The sequence below is a fragment of the Loxodonta africana genome, chromosome X (genome assembly GCF_030014295.1).
Source record: "Loxodonta africana isolate mLoxAfr1 chromosome X, mLoxAfr1.hap2, whole genome shotgun sequence".
NCBI classification, from domain to species: Eukaryota; Metazoa; Chordata; class Mammalia; order Proboscidea; family Elephantidae; genus Loxodonta; species Loxodonta africana.
This window is the reverse complement of record NC_087369.1, coordinates 141,342,991-141,361,250: the sequence shown is the minus strand read 5'-3', so window position 1 is coordinate 141,361,250 and position 18,260 is coordinate 141,342,991. Positions and strand designations below refer to the sequence as shown.

Genomic DNA, 18,260 nt, shown 5'->3' with positions numbered 1-18,260 from the left:
GCAGCTGGTTCAAGCACCGCCCATTAAGAAATAGGAATCCAAAGGCTCATTAGTCCCCATAGGTTGGAACTTCAATATCCTTAGCATGGCACCAAACCAAACCAAACCTGTTGTTGTCAAGTCAATTCTGACCCTATAGGACAGAGTAGAACTGCCCCATAAGGTTTCCAAGGCTGTAATCTTTAAGGAAGCAGACTCCCACATCTTTCTCCTGTGGAGCAGCCAACCTTTCCATTAGCAGCCAAGCACTTAAACCACTGTACCACCAGGGCTCCTTTAGCATGGCACACAAGGACCTTAATGAGTGGCCCCTTTTAATGCTGAGTATCTTCCCTCCTTGCCACTCAACTTCCATACCACTGCCACCATTATTTATGACCTGAATTGCTACAACAGTGTCCAAACTCCTAAGTCCTAACTGCTTTAATCTCCCTCTGTTCCGATCTTTTTCCCAAGATGGAGCCAGAGTGACCTTTCAAAATTGCAATCTGTTCATGTCACTCTCCTGCTTAAAATGCTTCAGCCACACGTCCCCATCTAAGGGGCAGTTCAGGTGGCACAGCATCAAGGTGTCATGGTGCTCTTCCAGAAAGGCATGGAACAATTGATAAATTAAACCTCACCATATAAAATAAATCTGAACACTTGCGCTAACAGAAAATATGGCTACATTTTGTGCGTGCAATATAAAATCATAGCCACAAGCACAGATGTCCATGAAAAAAACTGTTGAATTAAGCGTGATCAGTACTGGGATTGTCTGTTTAATATTCATTTGCTTCTTGTTCATTCATTTTGTTGCTTGCTAGCAGATAAGTAGGAATATCTGTCAAAGATTTAGAAAAATCCATGGTTTAAAAAGGTTAAAAATAGAGAAATTTCTATCTGTTAACTGATTTTTTTTTCCAAAATGGGAGAAAAAAACAAAAACCAAAAAACCAAACCTGTTGCCATCAAGTCAATTCTGACTCATAGCGACCTTATAGGACAGAGTAGAACTGCTCCATGGGGTTTCCAAGAAGACTGGTTTTTCAATATTTCAAGGAGACTCATCTGTCCAGCTCAAGCGACACCACCAGGCTGGATGCTCCTTGGGGACAGGGACCATGAACATCCCATTTGCTGCTGGGCACAGTCTCAAGCACTGAGTAGGCATTGTCCCTAGAGAGCACTGCTTGACAGTACGTTTGGCATGATCAACGTGACTCTTTCAGATCTGGCCCCATCTTATCTTGCAGACTCATTTACAGCCACTGTCCCCTCTCTTGCCACTTCCTCTGGCCATGCAGAAGGACTTGGAATTCTCGAAATGTTCTCTGCCCTTTCTCGCCTCTGTGCTTTCGTGTCTGCTGTTGTCTCTATTGTCTTCTTGACCACCAAAGAAACAACGACTCATTCTTCAAGACTCAATCCAAATGATCCTTCTTTGAGCTGCCTTCCTTCACCTCTCTGAGTCTGTAACCCCCAGGGCCTTGTTCCTGACTGATCATATCACTTACTACATTACTGATTGGTTGTGGAGTTATCTGGCAACAGGCCTGGGAGCTCCCTGAGTTTGTAGTTGGAGTTCTTGTTATTCATTCTTTCTTGAGTTTTCTGGCACTTAGCACAAGAGTTGTCATGCAGTGGGGGCTTAGTGAATATTTTTAAAATGAATGAGTGAAATTGAGAAGGAAGCCAAGCTTATCTTTAGAATCCTTCCAGTTTCCTGTTGGAGTCCCCTCTCCTCCATTTTTGGCAACCCTAGGCATATCCTCATGGCATCCATTGTAGAAATCCACTGGGATCTACCATTATTGGCAGTCAGTAGCCCAAGCTTGAAACTTAGGAATCCCTGGGTGGTGCAATTGGTTAAGTGCTCGGCAGTTCAAACCCACCCCGAGGCACCTTCAAAGTCCTGGAAGTCTGATTCTGGGGTTGCCTTGAGTTGAAACTCAACGGCAACTGGTTTCTTTCACCATCATCATTATCTTCTTTTTTTAATCCTTCCAAACCTTACCAATCCTGGGTCCTATTCCACCAGGGCTAGATTTTCAGATAAACCAGAGGTTGTCAAACTTTAGCATGCATCAGAGTCTTCTGGAAGGCTTGTTAAAGGATTGCTGGGGTGCATTCCTACAGGTTCTGAATTTAGTGGATTTAGGATGGGGTCTGAGAATTCACATTTCTAGTGACTTCCCAGGTGATGCTGCAGCTGCTGGACAAAAGACCACATTTTGAGAACCACTGGAACAGAGTAATGTAAAACCAGAGGCAGAAAGGAATTCTTAGTTCATCTTAATTTAGCCCCTTTATTCGGCTTCTGATTCTATTGGCACTGTGTGAATTCAGTTAATCCCAAGATCATTTTCTTTCTGCTTTGCTTCCTCCTCCAACTTTCTGATCTTACTTTTCAGATTGTTCTCCACTTTAGACCAGCTCTACCATCCTTCTTGTTCTCCTTTCATTAAGCTACAGGCTCAGGACAAAGCTCTTTCCTGAGCTCTTAACCCCATTTCACCACCCTGTTCCTCCTCCTTGCAGACTCCCCCCTCTCCGCCCTGCCTCCAACGTTAGCCTGCCTTCCCCCCAACCCCCAGCAGTCAGAGTGACCTTTCTAAAGCCTGGCTCTTATTTGATCCCACTCTGGTTTTTTTTTGGTCTTATCTAGCAGGGTAGCCATTTCCCCTCCCTGGGGAGCCTGGTTCCATAAACATACATGAGCATGCTAATGACAGTCACCTGCTGGCCCTGAGAAGTCACTGCATGCTCCAGTTTCCTTAAGGACAATGGAAATACTGAAAATGTCACATTTACATGCTTCAGTTTATTCATTTACTCAATAAACATTGATTGAGCACCTGACACTATACTGGGCCCAGGGGACCCTGCTGGGGACACATTGAAAATATGCAACCACAGCCATGCTGGAGAGTCCACAATGCCTCTTCGTGAAGGAATCTTTTGGTCCCACTCATCAGTGGGAAGAAAACCCACCAACTGATCACTCACCATCTCTCTCGCCCTCTCAGCCCTCCTGTCTCCCCTGGGCCTGGGCCAATCAGCAGTGTTAGGGGCAAATGACTCAGGACCAAGACTGGGAGTCATGAACCTCTTTCCTGTCCTTGAAACGAGCATAAAATTCACACCTCTTCAATTATTGGCCCAGTTGCATTTAATGAGGTAAGAAATGTAAAGGCCAGGACACAGTGAGCTAAATACACACACACTGACACACACATTGACACACACACACTGACGAACATACTGAGATACACACACTGACACACACATGAACACACGACAATGGCACACACACACCTTTACATATATACCAACACACATACCAACATACACCAAAAATACACACTAACACATACACGCAGACATACACACACAGACACACACCAACACACACACTGACATACACATACACACACTGACAAATACACCAGTAAATACATGCTAACACACACAGACATACACTGGTGAGCACACACCCACACACACACTGACACATACAAATGCACACCTACTCACTCACCGACACGGACAGACACACCACACACACCACAGAAACCCTGGAGGTCCAGGCCCAGCAGGGGCTTACAGCCTGAGGCAGCAGGTCCTGGAAGAACGGAGGGCTGCAGGAGACTTGAACTTCACACTTGGTCCCTGTATGTGGGGTGTAGCGTTCTGGCGGGAGAGGTCTCTGCGGGCCTCTCAGGGGCACTGGGCGCAAGCAGGCCAAGCGGGGCACACTCACAGACCCGGCACCGAGGATTCCATGCTAAGGTGCTGCCTGCGCGAGGCCGGAAGGTCTGGAGCTTGGTCAGCAGGGAGCGCTAAGGCCGGAGGGGCAGTGCTCCCTGAGTCGGGCGGGGTTCCCGAGAGACCCGAAGCCTGCCCGCCCAGTTCTGCTACACCCTGCGCGCGGTTGCAGGTCTTAATTCTGCCTTCCAAGTCCTCCCTCACACAAACCCACATCAGAGTTAGTGGCCTCGGAGCCCTTCCCCGTCCACCCTAGTTTTTGCCAGGGAAGATCTGTCTCCCCCAAGACTGCGTGGAAGTGGTCAGTAACCTCTGACTCCCCGCCCCCATCCGTTTGGGGCCCAAGCCTTACAGCGGTTCCTCAAACACCGCCCTGATCACGCTTGTCACTGCCGCCCCAATGCAGGGCCCTGCATCTACCCCAGGTCTTGCAGAGCCTCAGCGGACTTCGGAGGCTCCAGCCACCCGTCTTCCCTGCCACCACCATCTGCCCTGAGGGTCTGCGCCGGTTACATAGAACACTTTTGTACTGGCCCGATTGCTCCAGGCTCTTCTCTTTGGGTACCTCCTGGGTCTCCAGCACAAAGACGCCGGCACAGTGGGCACCCCTTGAATATTTGGCTAATCCCCTCATTGTTCCTTCTCTCTTATGTCCTTCACTCCCCCGCCCCCCCCCCCGAGTCCCCTTTCCTCTTCAATTCTATTTAGGAAACATTTGTTAATCTGGCGCCTTCTAAACGCCAGGCCCAGCGTTAGGCACTGGGAATGTATTTGTCGGAGTCCTTGTTCCCAGGGCGGAAGCGGCACATAAAGAGCTCCCTGAGAGCGTGCAAGAAGCACTGTCCCGGCTAGTGGAACCAAGTGCCAGGGAAGAGCTTCACGTAGCCACGGCCTTTCCTTGCCTTCCCTGTTTTTTCTAGGCTGGAGCCTCTGGGCTCGAACTCTCTCCCTGGTTCCCACTTTTCTTCTTTCCTCCCTCGGCTTGCTCCCATCGTGGGCCTCTGCGGAATCACCTCCCGCGCCCTATGCAGGTCCTCATCGCAGACTTGGGTTTCCCTCATGAGCCTGGGTCCTCCCACGGACCCGGGTCGCTCTCTGAGACCAGGGAGCCTGCCCTTCTTCGCTGCCCTTCTCGGGAGTGGAGAGTCCCGCCCGCTGGGGCCTCGGCGCGCCAAATCTGCCTGGTTCGCCAATCACAGGAAGCGAGCCAGGGGTCATTCCTGGGAGAGACCAGAGGGTGCCGGGGCTGGAAAGGGGCCTACAAAAGAGAACACTTGCAGCGGTGGACAAGGAGGAACAGGAACGGAGGCGGACACAGCCCTGCCTTTGGCGGTTCTCCCTTCTCCGCACCCCCAGCCACCTCGGCACGCCAGCTCTGCGGTCCGGAGCTGGTCGAGGGTTCAGAGAGAATCAGAGCGCGGGACAAAGCACCTGGCGGCTGCGCGGTCCCGCCATCCGCATCCTCTTCGCCGGCCTGGTGTCCTTATTGCCCAGCCCTCCTCTGGACTCCCTGCAGCCACGGCACTGGAAGGGGTAGGTCCTCGGAGCCTCCGCTCCCACGTTGAGCTTCTAGAGCTGGGTGGCGAAGAGGAGGAGTGGAGTCCCTCTTTACTGAAGACTATAAGGTAGTGAGCTTGGCTCCCCTAAATTACCGCCCGCAGCTTCCGAGGCTTGGACCCTCCAGGTCCAAAGGGGCGTCTATGGATCCCTGGCCTCGGGCTTCTGTCAAAGTCGTGCGGCGTGGCAGCAGTGCGGCTGCCTCAGCTGCCCCCCTTTCTCAGCTCCGCTGTGGGGCAGCAGGTGCCACAGCCACCCCTCTGGCCTCAGCGGCTCCAGGGCCATGGCGGGGGGCGGGGAGCGAGACTCCAGTGGTGGTTGCACCATGCCAGCACCCTGAGCGCTCGGCGGGGAGGGGGGAGCAGAGGACAGCGGAGCTCAGCAGACTAGCTGAGCGCGGAGGGGGCAAGGGCAGGGCCTCCCTCGCAGCCCCAGTGGTCTAGGGACGCTGGGATGTAAGGCTAGAGCAGGGGGGTGTGACAATTCGCAGAGGTCGGGATGTACCACAGAGACCAGCGGCGGGGGGGACAGAGGACATGGTCACCAGGGGAGCCCCCCCTCTTCGCCAAGGCCTGCGGCTGGGGCTGCAAGGAGAGCTGGGACTAGGCTCCGGGGGTGGGGGCGGTGCCCCCAATCCACGCCCTCCCACCGCCTCCTTCTAGGGGGTGGGCGATCTAGAGAGGCAGGGGCTGGAGCGGCGGCGCGGGGGCCCCTCCCTGGCGCCTCCCCCCCTCCCCGGACTTGGTCGCGCCCGAAGTGTAACACTTTCTCTTTGTCGGAGCAGCTCTGCTGTTTCCTGTGCGGTAGCTCCGGTTGCGGCGGAGCTGGTGGCAGCCCTGGCGGACTCAGGAGCGATGGCAGCGACCGACATAGCTCGCCAGGTGGTAAGTGGGGGGCTTGGGGGCCAGCGTAGGGGCAGGGAGCCTGGGAATCGCCGTGGAGACCCGGCCTCCGGCACCGCCGCGGTGAGCAGGGCAATGGGCAGCATCCAGGAGCCGAGGCCAGGCGGGACTGCTGCCGCCGGGGTCAGCCGCTCCGGGACTCAGCCTGTCCCCGAGCTCGGTGGTGGGCAGGTGGGGGGTTGGCAAGGCTGCGGGCGGGCGGCGGGACTTGGTTCGCTCTAGGAGCCACAGTCGCCGCCGCCGCCTCCCTCTCTGCAGCTGCTGCTCCGCGGCTGGGGCGTTGCCGAATGAATGGCCTCACGAGCCACCGAGCCCTCCCGGGCCGTGGCACCCTGGCCTGACTTCCTGAGACCTCCGGACCGCGCTCCTGCGCACAGCTGCCCGCCTAGACCCGGGCCTCCTCCTGGAGAGGGGCACCCAGTTGGGGTTAGCCTGGGGCAGGAGGTGGTGAGAGGCGTGGGGGGCGAGGAGGTGACTGGCTGGTCTAGGGCTTCTCCATATGCGTTACATATGTGACTGCATCTGTGTGTGTGTGTGTGTGTGTGTGTGTGCGCGCGCGCGCTTCTGTGTGTGCACGTGCGCGCTCTTGCGCCTTCCCAGGCGAGCGACGGCGCCGGGGTTCTGTCTGTGACTCTAGATGAGTCTGACTATTTCTCTGACTGTGTATGTCTGTTCTCCTCTCCAAGGATTGTGTCCGCGTGTCCGGGCGCCTCTCTGCTTGTGCTTTGTGCGTCCCGTTTGTGCGTCGGTGTAGAGTGCAGTTGGCAGGCTTGTAGGTAGCTGAATGCGTATTTTGGCATTTTTCTGACCTGATAGGGGTTTTGAGGACCTCTGGGGTCTTGTCTCTCTCTGGTGCGTATTCGGTGTAACTGGGCTGCTGTGCCAAAACCTGTGGAGCTGATCTCTTTCAGTGGGGACACAGGAAAATAAGTGCGAGGCTAGCAAAAGCAGGGAGGGCTGTCTCTTTTTGTTGGCAACCGACTCTGGAAAAAAATCTTCATTTAAAGAACTGAAGTTTTCCAGCCTGGGATGTGCAAAGAATCCATATTGAAGCGACCTCAGCCTCCCTGTTTGTTTTTTTTGACCAGAAGCTTGGTCTAAAAGGCCGGGATGACTCCATTTGGGGAAATAGCCTTTCTATCCACAAGTATCTGGGATTTTAAGAGGTACACAATTACCAGCCCTAAGGGGAGGGAGGAGAGTGAGATAGAGGTAGCTCAAATCCTGTGATGCCAAATACTACTTAATGAACATTTCTGAAGCACAAAAAAAATTTTTAACCTTGTGGCTTGCTTATTTAGGGAAATGGTCCATGCAGTACAATTCCTCTGTGTGTGTATAAATATATCCATAGCTTCTAGGTATTTGGTGTAAGTAAAATTGATTTGCTTTCAAAACCTGAATCCATAATCTGGTAGTATTTTCTCTACCGGATATGTAGGAGTTCATTCCACCCTCTTGTTCCTGTTTAGAAGGGCAGGGTCAGTTCTTTGGAACCTCCCCCACCCCTGGCAGCCCCCAGGACAGAGTCATGATGTGGAAGGACCAGGCCTAGGTAGGCGACAATGCTCCGTGATAATGGAATTTGAGAAAATTCTCCGCCCCCCCCACCGCCAAAGTGAATTTTTTTTTAATCAAGATTGGCACTGTAATATTTATTGCATTACTGTTTTGAGGGCTCCCAGAGTGCTTTTCTGCTCCCAGTTACCTGCATTTTAGAGCTGGCATAGCTTAAGTAGAGGACTTAGTCTTCTGGATTAAACTCGTTCCATTCTTAGTGACCAAAAATGACACTAGTGACTTTTCTTGTCAGCTAATGAATTTTCATCAACCCATCCATACTCTCTCACCAGGTCCCTCTTGCCTGGAATAGGATTACAAGACAGATGTTGCAAAGGGGACAGATTCCAGAAGGTTTGTGTTTCACCTCTGCACAACTCAGGCAATCTCCTTTGTTCTGCAGATGGAGAGGGCAGTTAGGGCTACTTGGTTTACTTTGCTTGGTTCCACTTTGGTCTGGCTGGGCTTGCCATTCTGTATGATGAAGAGCGTAATTGTATGCCAGATTCTGAAGCTGAAAGAGCAGCCCAAGCACTTGAGACCTTGTTATCGTGATAAGTGGGTTTCTGGGAAAACTGACGTCACTCTCCATGCCCCCCTTCCCCCAACCAGTGAAGCTCTTGTTTATGTGTCATTTGTCTCTGCTCTCCTTTGTGTCTGCGTGGAGTTGTAATTCACCAGAGAAAAGATGGAATTGACTCAAGAGACCTTGGATGTCTGGTTGCTGCTTGTTTCTTTCAAGGAACATGTACCCAGGGTTTGGGAAGAAAATAAACCTGAGTGTGCCTAGCTTAGTTCTTTTTAATGGTTTCTGAGAGATGGTGCCATGCATACGAGTAGTGCCTTGGTATATTTGTGTGTGTGGCAGGGGTGTCTTCTCCAGAGTCAGTTGAGGATCACTGTGGCGAGTAAGGCGACATTAGTGACTAAAACAGGACTTAGAATTGTTGAGCAGGGCCTATATTTGAGCATTGCCTTAGTTATCTAGTGCTGCTATAACAGAAATACCACAAGTGTGTGGCTTTAACAAACAGCAATTTATTTCCTCATAGTATAGAAGGTTAGACTTCCGAATTCAGGGCACCGGCTCTAGGGGAAGGCTTTCTCTCTCTGTTGGCCCTGTAGGAAGGTCCTTGTCTGTTTCGAGCTTCTCCTCCTGGGTGATCTTCATGTGGCTTGGCATCTCTCTTCCCCCATCTCTGCTCTCTGCTTGCTTGGTTAATCTCTTTCATATCTCAAAAGAGGTTGATTTTAAGACACACTCCACACTAATCTATTAATTGACATAACAAATAAAACCCATTCTCAAATGGGATTATAAACCACAGGTATTAAAAAAAAAAAAAAACCAAACCCATAGCCGTGAAGTTGATTCCGACTCATAGCAACCCTATAGGACAGAGTAGAACTGCCCCACCACAGGCATAGGGGTTAGGATTTATAACACATATTTTTGGAGGACACAATTCAATCCAGAGCCAGCACGTATGCAACTTGGAAGTTCAGCTCTCGTGGACACAATACAATCCTATTTGGATGAACGCTACAAAGAATTCTGTATGACAAAGTTATACCTACATTGTGTCCATGAGTGTTTGTTTAATTGACTGATATGTGTCCAGCACTTTGGCTAACCTTTGTTGACTAGACAAAAAAAAAAAAAGTAGGAGACACAGTTCCTAGCTTCCAAGCTTACAGTCTAGTTGGAGAGACAAATTGTGGACACTGTGGAATAACTAGAGAACTATAGAAGATTCTTGGGCTGCCCCCTTCCCCACCTCTCCCCCGTGAGGTAGATTGGGCTGCTTTTAATATACACTTAGAGAGTTTACATGACTTGTTCAAGGTAAGCAAGCAAGGCCCGATGCAGGCCCAGAGGCTGCATCTCCTGGCTCTTGCACTCAGCTGTTCCTTTCAATGCCTCATTTTGAGGTACAGTATGTCAGTGTTGGCCCATAGAAAGAAAGTCTGATTCTGGCTTGAACCAATTCTACCTGGGAAACAAGGATGCTTTCTCCAGTGGCAATCCAGGTAATGTCCTTTCTCCCTGATGAAAGAACTTGCATGGGCTAGCTTTGCCCTACAAGGAACTTTGCATGAGCAGAACTTGCAACTGCTCCAGGTACCAGCCTGCAGGTGCGGAGAGGATTGCTGTTGCATTCTGGTCTTGCTAGTAAATGGCAGTTACCTTTTGAGTTCCCCCTTGAAGCTCCCTGACTCAGTGATCCCTATATCCCAAAGCAGGGAAAACAAGGCCCCTATATTCACCTACACCTTTACTGGGGATACAGCAGTGGAGAGTATATAAATGATCATTATACTATTTTCAAACCTTTCTATGTGCTTGAAAGTTTTCAAACTGAGAAGTTGTGGGAAAATTACAATGTTTCCCAAATGCACAGGGTCCCTTCCATCAAGGAGTTTACAGTCTAGTGTTGGAGGCAGACACAAATAACTATATAATTATAATTACAATAAGTGCTGCAAAGGGGAATTAAAGTCTACTATGAGAGCCCTGGTGGCATAGTGGTTAAGTGCTATGGCTGCTAACCAAGAGGTCGGCAGTTCAAATCCGCCAGGTGCTCCTTGGAAACTATGGGGCAGCTCTACTCTGTCCTATAGGGTCGATATGAGTCGGAATCGACTCCACAGCAGTGGGCTTGGTTTGGGTTAGGAGAGCGCATTACAAGGGGACCTAATCCAACAGAGGATGGGGGTGGTAAGTGTCAGGAAAGGCTTCCTGAGGGCTTCAAACAGGAAAAGGTAGGTGTGAAGACAGGGTGAGACCTCACTTCTGCTACTGAGTTAGGACCATTTCATTTGCTAATTCACCACTTTTATTTTCATTCATCCCTCCAACATATATTTATGAGGCACGGACTCTGCCAGGCTCTGTGCCAGATTCTGGTGATATTGTGGCAGCCAAGGCATGCAGGAACCCTGCCCTCTCAGACCTTCCAGATGCCAGGCAGGAATAAGCCTTATTTCCTCTTTACATCCTAAATCCTGGAAATGTGATTGTTAGCAGTGTTCTTATTAGTAAACTGCATTACAGCGGATAGATTAGTCTATATAGTATAATGAGATTTTGATCTGCAGTCGTGTGTGTAGCATTTACTTTGTGAAGTCCCCGCTGTAAATTTTCTATTAATTGCTGGCTTTGTTACCCAGCATGGCCCCTCCCTTTGTGTGCTGTAAGGGAGCAAACCCTTTGCACTAGCCTGAGCAAAACTAATTAGGAAGATAAATCCTCCGGAAAAAAGTATTCCAAAACTAAATAGGACTGATTTCTGGATTTACGTGGGTTTCTGGATTATCAGAACTGTGGTTTATTGTTAGCACAAACAATTGAGATGGGCTTTTATTTGCACGGGAGACTCTGGGTGGTGCAGATGGTTAAGCATTGACTACTAAATGTCGGTGGTTCAGACTCACCCAGAGGTGCCTTGGAAGAAAGGCCTGGACTCCCAAAGGTCACAGCCTTGAAAACCCTGTGCAAAGTGGTTCTACTTTGCGCACATGGGGTCTCCATGAGTTGGAATTGATTCCATGGCAACCGGTTTGTTTGTTTTTTAGTTGCATGTGCGTTAAGACCGCATTCAATAAAGAAAGAATAGTGTAACATGTGTCTTTCAACACTCTCAAAATGCTTCCAGCTGTATGATTTTATTTTCCCAAAGAGCTTCCTGGACAAGTATTATTTTTCCCTTCATTTTATGGGCACAGAGAGACCAAGTGACTTAGCCCAAAGTGTTATTGCTGGTCAGCAGATGTAACCGTGAAACACCTATCAGATGACACAGATTCATTCTGGTTTTATTTGTTCAAACACTGGCCTTTTCATAATATCCCTAAGGCATAAAAATTCTGCCACGGTCCCTCCTCCCCATCTTCCCTATCTTCCGTCTGCACCCATCCCCCTGGCGTACCCACAGGGGTCAGAGAACAGTATGCTTGGGTGCTCTGGAGACTTTGGGGTGTTAAAAAGATTCTCAGATGAAATCCAAGATAGCGCAGTCATGGGCTGTGTGGGTTTTCTTTTTCCCATATTGCTTTAAATAAAAATCTTGGAGCCACCAGCCATGTAATGATGGATTATTTTAAGTAACGACTGGAGTGGGGGAGCAGAATAAATTAGAAACACAGACCCTTCCTCCCCAGTTTGGCAGGAGGAGGCTTCTGCTGCGGGGATTTGAAATCGTGGGTTTCTCTGCTGCCTGCGCAGAGGAAGGAGGCCACATGCTCAGGAGGGTGAGAAATAATGTTATCCTATTCTTCAGTGTCTTCTCATTAGAGGCAGCCATCTGCTGAATTATGCAGTGTGCTCTCAACCGGCCCGGATGGTCATCCGTTCCACTCGCTTAAAGGTGACTGGGGAAAAGATTTGCAGGCCTTCTCAGGGACAGGACTCAGCACTGGTTTCTCGACCTGTCAGGACCCTCTCTGACCCCTAATGAAGGCCCTGGGATAACAGGAGCAGAACTCTGCTTTCACAGCCCTGATGAGGTGTGAGGTAGTGTTCGGTTTCCTTCTGTGGCAGAGGCCCCCAGCTCTGAACACTGGCTCTGAAGCAGGAACTAGGTTTTTTTTTTTTTCTTTTCAGATCCCCATTAAATGAGACCAGATGGAGGCAGAGGCAAATTCAGGCTCCCTAGAGGGCAGTTGGGCATTCACTCAGAGGCCTGTGGGTAAACCTTTTTTTTTTTTTTTCCCTGAGCAGAATGGAAATAACAATAGCCAGAACACCTAGAAATGCTGTTTAAATAGCCTGGCTTGAGGGGAGTTTTCTAACGTTTGTGGAAAAGTTGTCTCACCCTAAGCTGGGGTTGCCCCTAGCCTGAGGTGGAGATATTTTATCTAGAATCTCCTCTGAGACAGAGTAGAACTGCCCCATAGGGCTTCCAAGGCTGTAACCTTTATGGAAGCAAACACACATCTTTCTCCCCTGGAGTGGCTGGTGGGTTCGAGCCACAGACATTTCAGTTAGTAGCCAAGCACTTTTACCTGTGGCCACCAGGTTAGGTGGGCCCATTAGCCCGGGGCTCTTGAGCACAGCTAGGGAGTGGGCTAGGCCGAGGACTAGGTCAGAGTCAGGAAAGAGGGAGATGGAAGACAGCACTGGGAGAGTGAAGGAGAGGAGGGGCCCAAGCCTCTCCAGGGCATCACTGCCTCATTTGCCTTGTGCGGGCCTGAGCCGCCTTGCTGAGCCCACATGCTTTTGGATGGTGTTCTTGACCCTTCTGCCTCTGACGAGCCTCGCTACAAGCCTGATGTCCTGGAGTTTTAGCAGCAGAAAGAAGTATATCTGCTACTTGAGTCAGTTTTTCCATTTGAGAGTGGTAGGCTGGTTATCAGGGGCCTGGGTCCTAGCATCACTCTCTGCTACTAAATGACTGTGACTAGAGACAAGTCACTTCCTCTCTCAGTGTGTTTCCCCTTTTGTAAAATGGGCAGGTTGGATTAGGTGATCTTTAAAGGCGTTTCCAGCTCTAATGGTAGACGGTTCTTATGTTTCCTTCTTCTCCAGCCTAATACCTTTTATTTTAGGTCCTTGCCGGCTTCTGCTTCCGAGTGGAGTGGCAGAATTGAACTCCACCCTTTCCCTGCTTAGACTCCCTGAGCTGGGTGGGGAGAGTTGTAGAGAAGGCAAATCTATGCTTTTAGCTCAGCAGGGTGTCTGTAAGTGGGATAGAAGCAACCTTCAGTTACTGTCTTTCCTTGTAGGTGTATATAGCCAGTGTGTTCCTATAAAGATACCTGTGAGCTGAGTTTTTGTCTATTGAATCCCATTTTATATCCACCAGGAGAGCTGGCTATATAATAGAATCCTGCTGTGAATCTTTTTATTGAATAAAAAGCCACTGTAGAATTTATCTGGTATATTAAAATCAAGATTTTCATCTACTAGATTTGCCAAAAATGGGCCTTCCTTCTGTATGGTAAAGATAGGGTCCCCTATGCTGCTCCCCCACTGAAGGGCATTTCTGAGGTCCCTTGGGGGTGCTGCCACTTTTGCAGGCCTTATCTCTTCTTGGAACTTAAAAAAAAAAAGCTGCCATTGAGTCTATTGTGACTCATAGTGACCCATCTATGTCAGAGTAGAACTGTGCTCCACAGGGTTTTCAATGGCTGATTTTTCAGAAGTAGATTGCCAGGCCAGTCTTCCAAGGTGCCTCTGGGTGGACTCACTGCCAACCTTTTGATAAGCAGCTGAGTGTATTAGCAGTTTGTACCAAGCAGGGGCTCCTCTCCTTGAAAAGGGACCCAAATTTCTCACTCTTGGTACAGGGCATTGCTACTACTCTTTCCTCTCAGCCTGGGTTAATTGGCACGAGGGAAATCCTGATATTTGATGTGTTGGTTGGACTCATCGGTGGGTTTTTTTTTTTTACCCTCTGGGAACTTATCAGTGCTTTTGTGGTTTTTTATGTCTGATAATGCAATAGCATCCACTCTTCTGACAACATTGGAGGTACCAGATGGGGCTAGCATTCTCCTGATTGTTTCATTGAGATTTTTTTACTACATGTTTCAGGATATGTGATCTGACTTCTGGTTCACATGAATCTGTAAACTAAGTTATACTGATTTTACCGTTGAGTTGATTCTGACTCATGGCTACCCCATGTGTGTCAGAGCAGAACTGTGTGCCATAGGGTTTTCAGTGACTGTGACCTTTTGGAAGTAGATCACAAGGCCTTTCTTCTGTGGCACCTCTGGGTGGACTTGAACCTCCAACTTTCCCATTAGCAGTTGATCGCGTTAACCATTTATACCACCCAGGGACTCCAGTTGTACTAGGGTTTTAATGTATTATTGGTAAAGTACATTTTTTAATATAAGCCAAACACCCAAAAACTGAATGCTCTGATTAACCAAAATTTCTGGTTTCTGTATGTAAAGCACCTTTTTTGGTTATAGCTGAAGATTTTTAAAAAATATCTAAAGCTACTTTGCTGCCTAGGAAAGTATTATCATAGAATCTTTTTTTAAAAAAAGAAACACCACTTTTTTTTCTGATTACAAACATAAAACATGCCTACTGTAGAAAACTTGAAAAACATAGGAAAGCAACATCACATACAATCCATCCACCCAAAAGTAACCACTGTCATTATTTTGGTGTATATTTTTCTAGTTTTTTTTTTTTAATGCATATATACTTTTTGCCCCATCATTGGGATAACTCTGTATTTACAGGTTTTTTTTTCTCCCATTGCTTACAGGGAGCATTTTCCCATGGCATTTAATATTCCTAGAAAACATTTTTATCTGCTACTTAATATTCCATTATGCGTCATTGGACCAATTAATTGATTTTGATGGTTCTGAAGCTTTGCAGGGCCTGTCAGAGATCAGTATTCAGGGGTGGGGGTGGAGAAAGGCAAGGTGTGAGATTGGGTCCACCAGAAGTGACTGATGAGGCTGCTAAAGATTACCCTAGTTCAGTGTTTGGGTCCTTTTCTAGTATTTGGATGCAGAAGGCCAGAGGAGAGAGTTTGGGGAAAGCCCAGTCATGGGCAGTGAGTTCTAGACTTTTCCCTTCGGGCTCATCCTTCAGAATGACAGCTACCAACTTAGCCATCCTAGTGTTTGATGGAGGCAGGAAATTCTTGATTGACGCAGATGCCTCAAATACTGCTTGCTTACCATTACCTCAAAGGTTGGACGGCGGAGGGGGGGAGGCAGGAATTGCTTACTTGGGGACTTTGGGGACTCTTTATTTTTAGAAAAACAGCAATGGGAGAAAGATTCACAGCTGGAACCGCCATAACTCATTCTTCATAACACGTTCCTTACGCATATTCAATTAAAAACGAAATTGGTGTGTCCTCAGGGGAGGAGGCGGAAGAGAAAGAGAGCGGTGTTTCTGCCCATGATATGAAATGTGGTATAACGTATTTCAAAACCACAGGTGACTGCAGATGAGGAGAAAACAGGAAATGTAATTGCGGAGGGGAGTGGGGGCTCTCCCAGTTCTCAGGAGCAGTCTTTCATTTTGCTTTCCTTTTAGCTCCTCTCAGAATCTTGCATTCTAATTACCCCTGCTGCAAAGCTCAGTGAGAACTCTTGTTTCTTATATTAAAAAAACATTTTTAAATTACACAAGTAATATGTGAACACATCCATGCTGTGAAAGAATCAAACAATACAGACGCATACTGACTACCCTGTCCCGGACTAAGCCCCTATTTCCATTCCTCTCCCCTGAGGTAGCCGCAGTGCTTAGTTTGGTGGATGTCTTTTCATGCCCCTTTCTATGCATTCACATACACTTATGTACAAATACACATATATAGGGCTTTTTTTGCATATGGGGCTCTATACTGTGCCTATCGTTGTGTAACTTCTTTTTTCTACTTACATCAGTACACATAAATCTACTCCATTCTTCTTAATGGCTGCAGAATATTCCAGAATATGTGTGTACCATAACTTAGTTAATATTTTCCTATTACCATATAATAAAATTTTCATACTGGCATATCAGTTGTTCCTAGTTTTTTAGTATTATAAACAATGCTGCAATGAATTTCCTTATACATAGATCTTTGTACACATCTTTGAGTTTCTATAGATTCCTAGAGAGGGTTGCAGGGTTACAGGAAATGGGCAGTTAAAAATTTTGGTGAGTGTGGCCTTTCTAGCAACTCAGTTCAAGCCTAGAACATGGCACCACCTGCTATTCAAGATGGCAACTTGAGATTTTAACGTTAGACATACTGAGCCAAGTTGCCAGTTCTATCTCCTCTTGGGCACACTGTAGTCCAGGGAACATTCAATGAACTGCATTCAAAGTAATCAGGACCTTGATTAATCAGGCTATTTTAAAGATAAAGAGGGAACAAGATAACATACCAGCGATTTAGTGAGGGAGGAGGAAAGAAACTTCCAGGGGCTGTCCTGAGGTCAGTGTACATTCTGTGCAAAATTTTGTGCTTTTTTCCTTTACGTCTTTAGCTCCGAACAATGAGGGCTGTTATTCATAATGATGACCATGACATCATATAAGATTTATCAAAGCAAGAGTAAATGGTGCTCACTAGACAGGATTTCATAAAGCAGGAAATATACAAATAGAGCCTTTGAAGCTTTCTCAAGTACAAGGTTGAGACAGAAAGTTTGCTGCTTGGAAGATAAATTTTGGTTAGCAAGAAAAACCCATTAAGCAGATTTCATGTCTCCTAGCCTCCAAATACTTCAGTCAATGTAAGTGTATCAGACACTGGGTAGATACAGAAGAAAAAAGAGTTCTAGAAGTCACCAGTGTCCTTTTTTCTGTAATTCCTCTTGACTTCTCCCTTGGGCTCTGGTGATAGAAAACCATTGGGTCTTCTCCTACTTTTCTGATTTTTTCCCCTCTTGGTAGAATCCTCTTCATCTTCCCCATTTCTTAACTCATTGCAGTTGAATCGATCCCGACTCATAGCGACCCTATAGGACAGAGTAGAACTTCCCCATAGGGTTTCCAAGGCCGTAATCTTTACGGAAGCGGACTGCCACATCTTTTTCCTGTGGAATGGCTGATGGGTTCAAATTGCTGATTTTTCAGTTAGCAGCCAATCACTTAACCACTGAGCCATCAGGGCTCCCGTTCCTTACATGTGGGCGTTTCTTGTACTTAGTCTTTTGCTCTTCTCTCTTGATACGTTCTCTTGGAGAATGCATCCAGTTTCATACTTTTCACTGCTAAATTTACATCTCCATTCTGAATTTTCCCTGAGCCTACAATTCCCATATTGCTAACTACTTACTGGATTTCTTCTTCTCCTGGATATCTCATTACAAAATCAAAACTATTTTATTTTCTTAATATATAAAATATTCTTACAATCTAGAAGAAACAGACAAAACTTCCATTTTTTGAAAAGACAGGAATAGGGAACTCACATATACATATACAATATATATATATATACAGTTGAACTGTGGGAAAAAAGTTCCCTTTCAGTTGAAAAATGCAAATTAAATATGATGCCGGTTTTCAATGCTTACAATGGTTTAAAAAGCCTATGAATCTCAGTATTGGTATAAGTTATGGGTAAAGAAGACACTCATACTGGCGGTAGAAGTAGAAATTTGTACTATTTTCTGTTGGATGATTTGTCACAGTGTAACAAAGTCTGTGTACCAAAAATTCTCACAACTGGACCAATAGGCAACATCTTGATAAATGGAGAAAAGATTGAAGTTGTCAAGGATTTCATTTTACTTGAATCCACAATCAACGTCCGTGGAAGCAGCAGTCAAGAAATCAAAGGATGCATTGCATTGGGCAAATCTGCTGCAAAAAACCTGTTTAAAGTGTTAAAAAGTAAAGGTGTCACCTTGAAGACTAAGGTGCACCTGACCCGAGCCATGGTATTTTCAATCGCCTCATATGGGTCGTATGCATGAAAAAGCTGGACAATGAATAAGGAAGACCAAAGAAGAATTGACACCTTTGAATTATGGTGTTGGTGAAGAACACTGAATATACCATGGACTGCC

General features: G+C 47.4%; 1 protein-coding gene across 5 annotated transcripts in view; it reads left to right on the top strand.

Annotated features, from left to right (window-relative positions):
• Positions 1–6,072: 6,072 nt before the first annotated feature.
• The window catches only part of SEPTIN6 (septin 6), a 79,259-nt gene continuing 67,071 nt past the window's right edge, over positions 6,073–18,260 (top strand). For 4 of the 5 annotated variants that reach the window (XR_010319636.1, XM_064277538.1, XM_064277537.1 and 1 more), the window contains exon 1: positions 6,073–6,191. Coding sequence is in view for 4 of the 5 variants with exons in the window: in XM_064277538.1 (XP_064133608.1) it covers positions 6,162–6,191 (30 nt within the window). In the remaining variant the exon portion in view is untranslated. Of the gene's footprint in view, positions 6,192–11,993; positions 12,021–18,260 lie in introns of those variants that run through there. The other variant, XM_064277540.1, reaches the window with a different exon arrangement.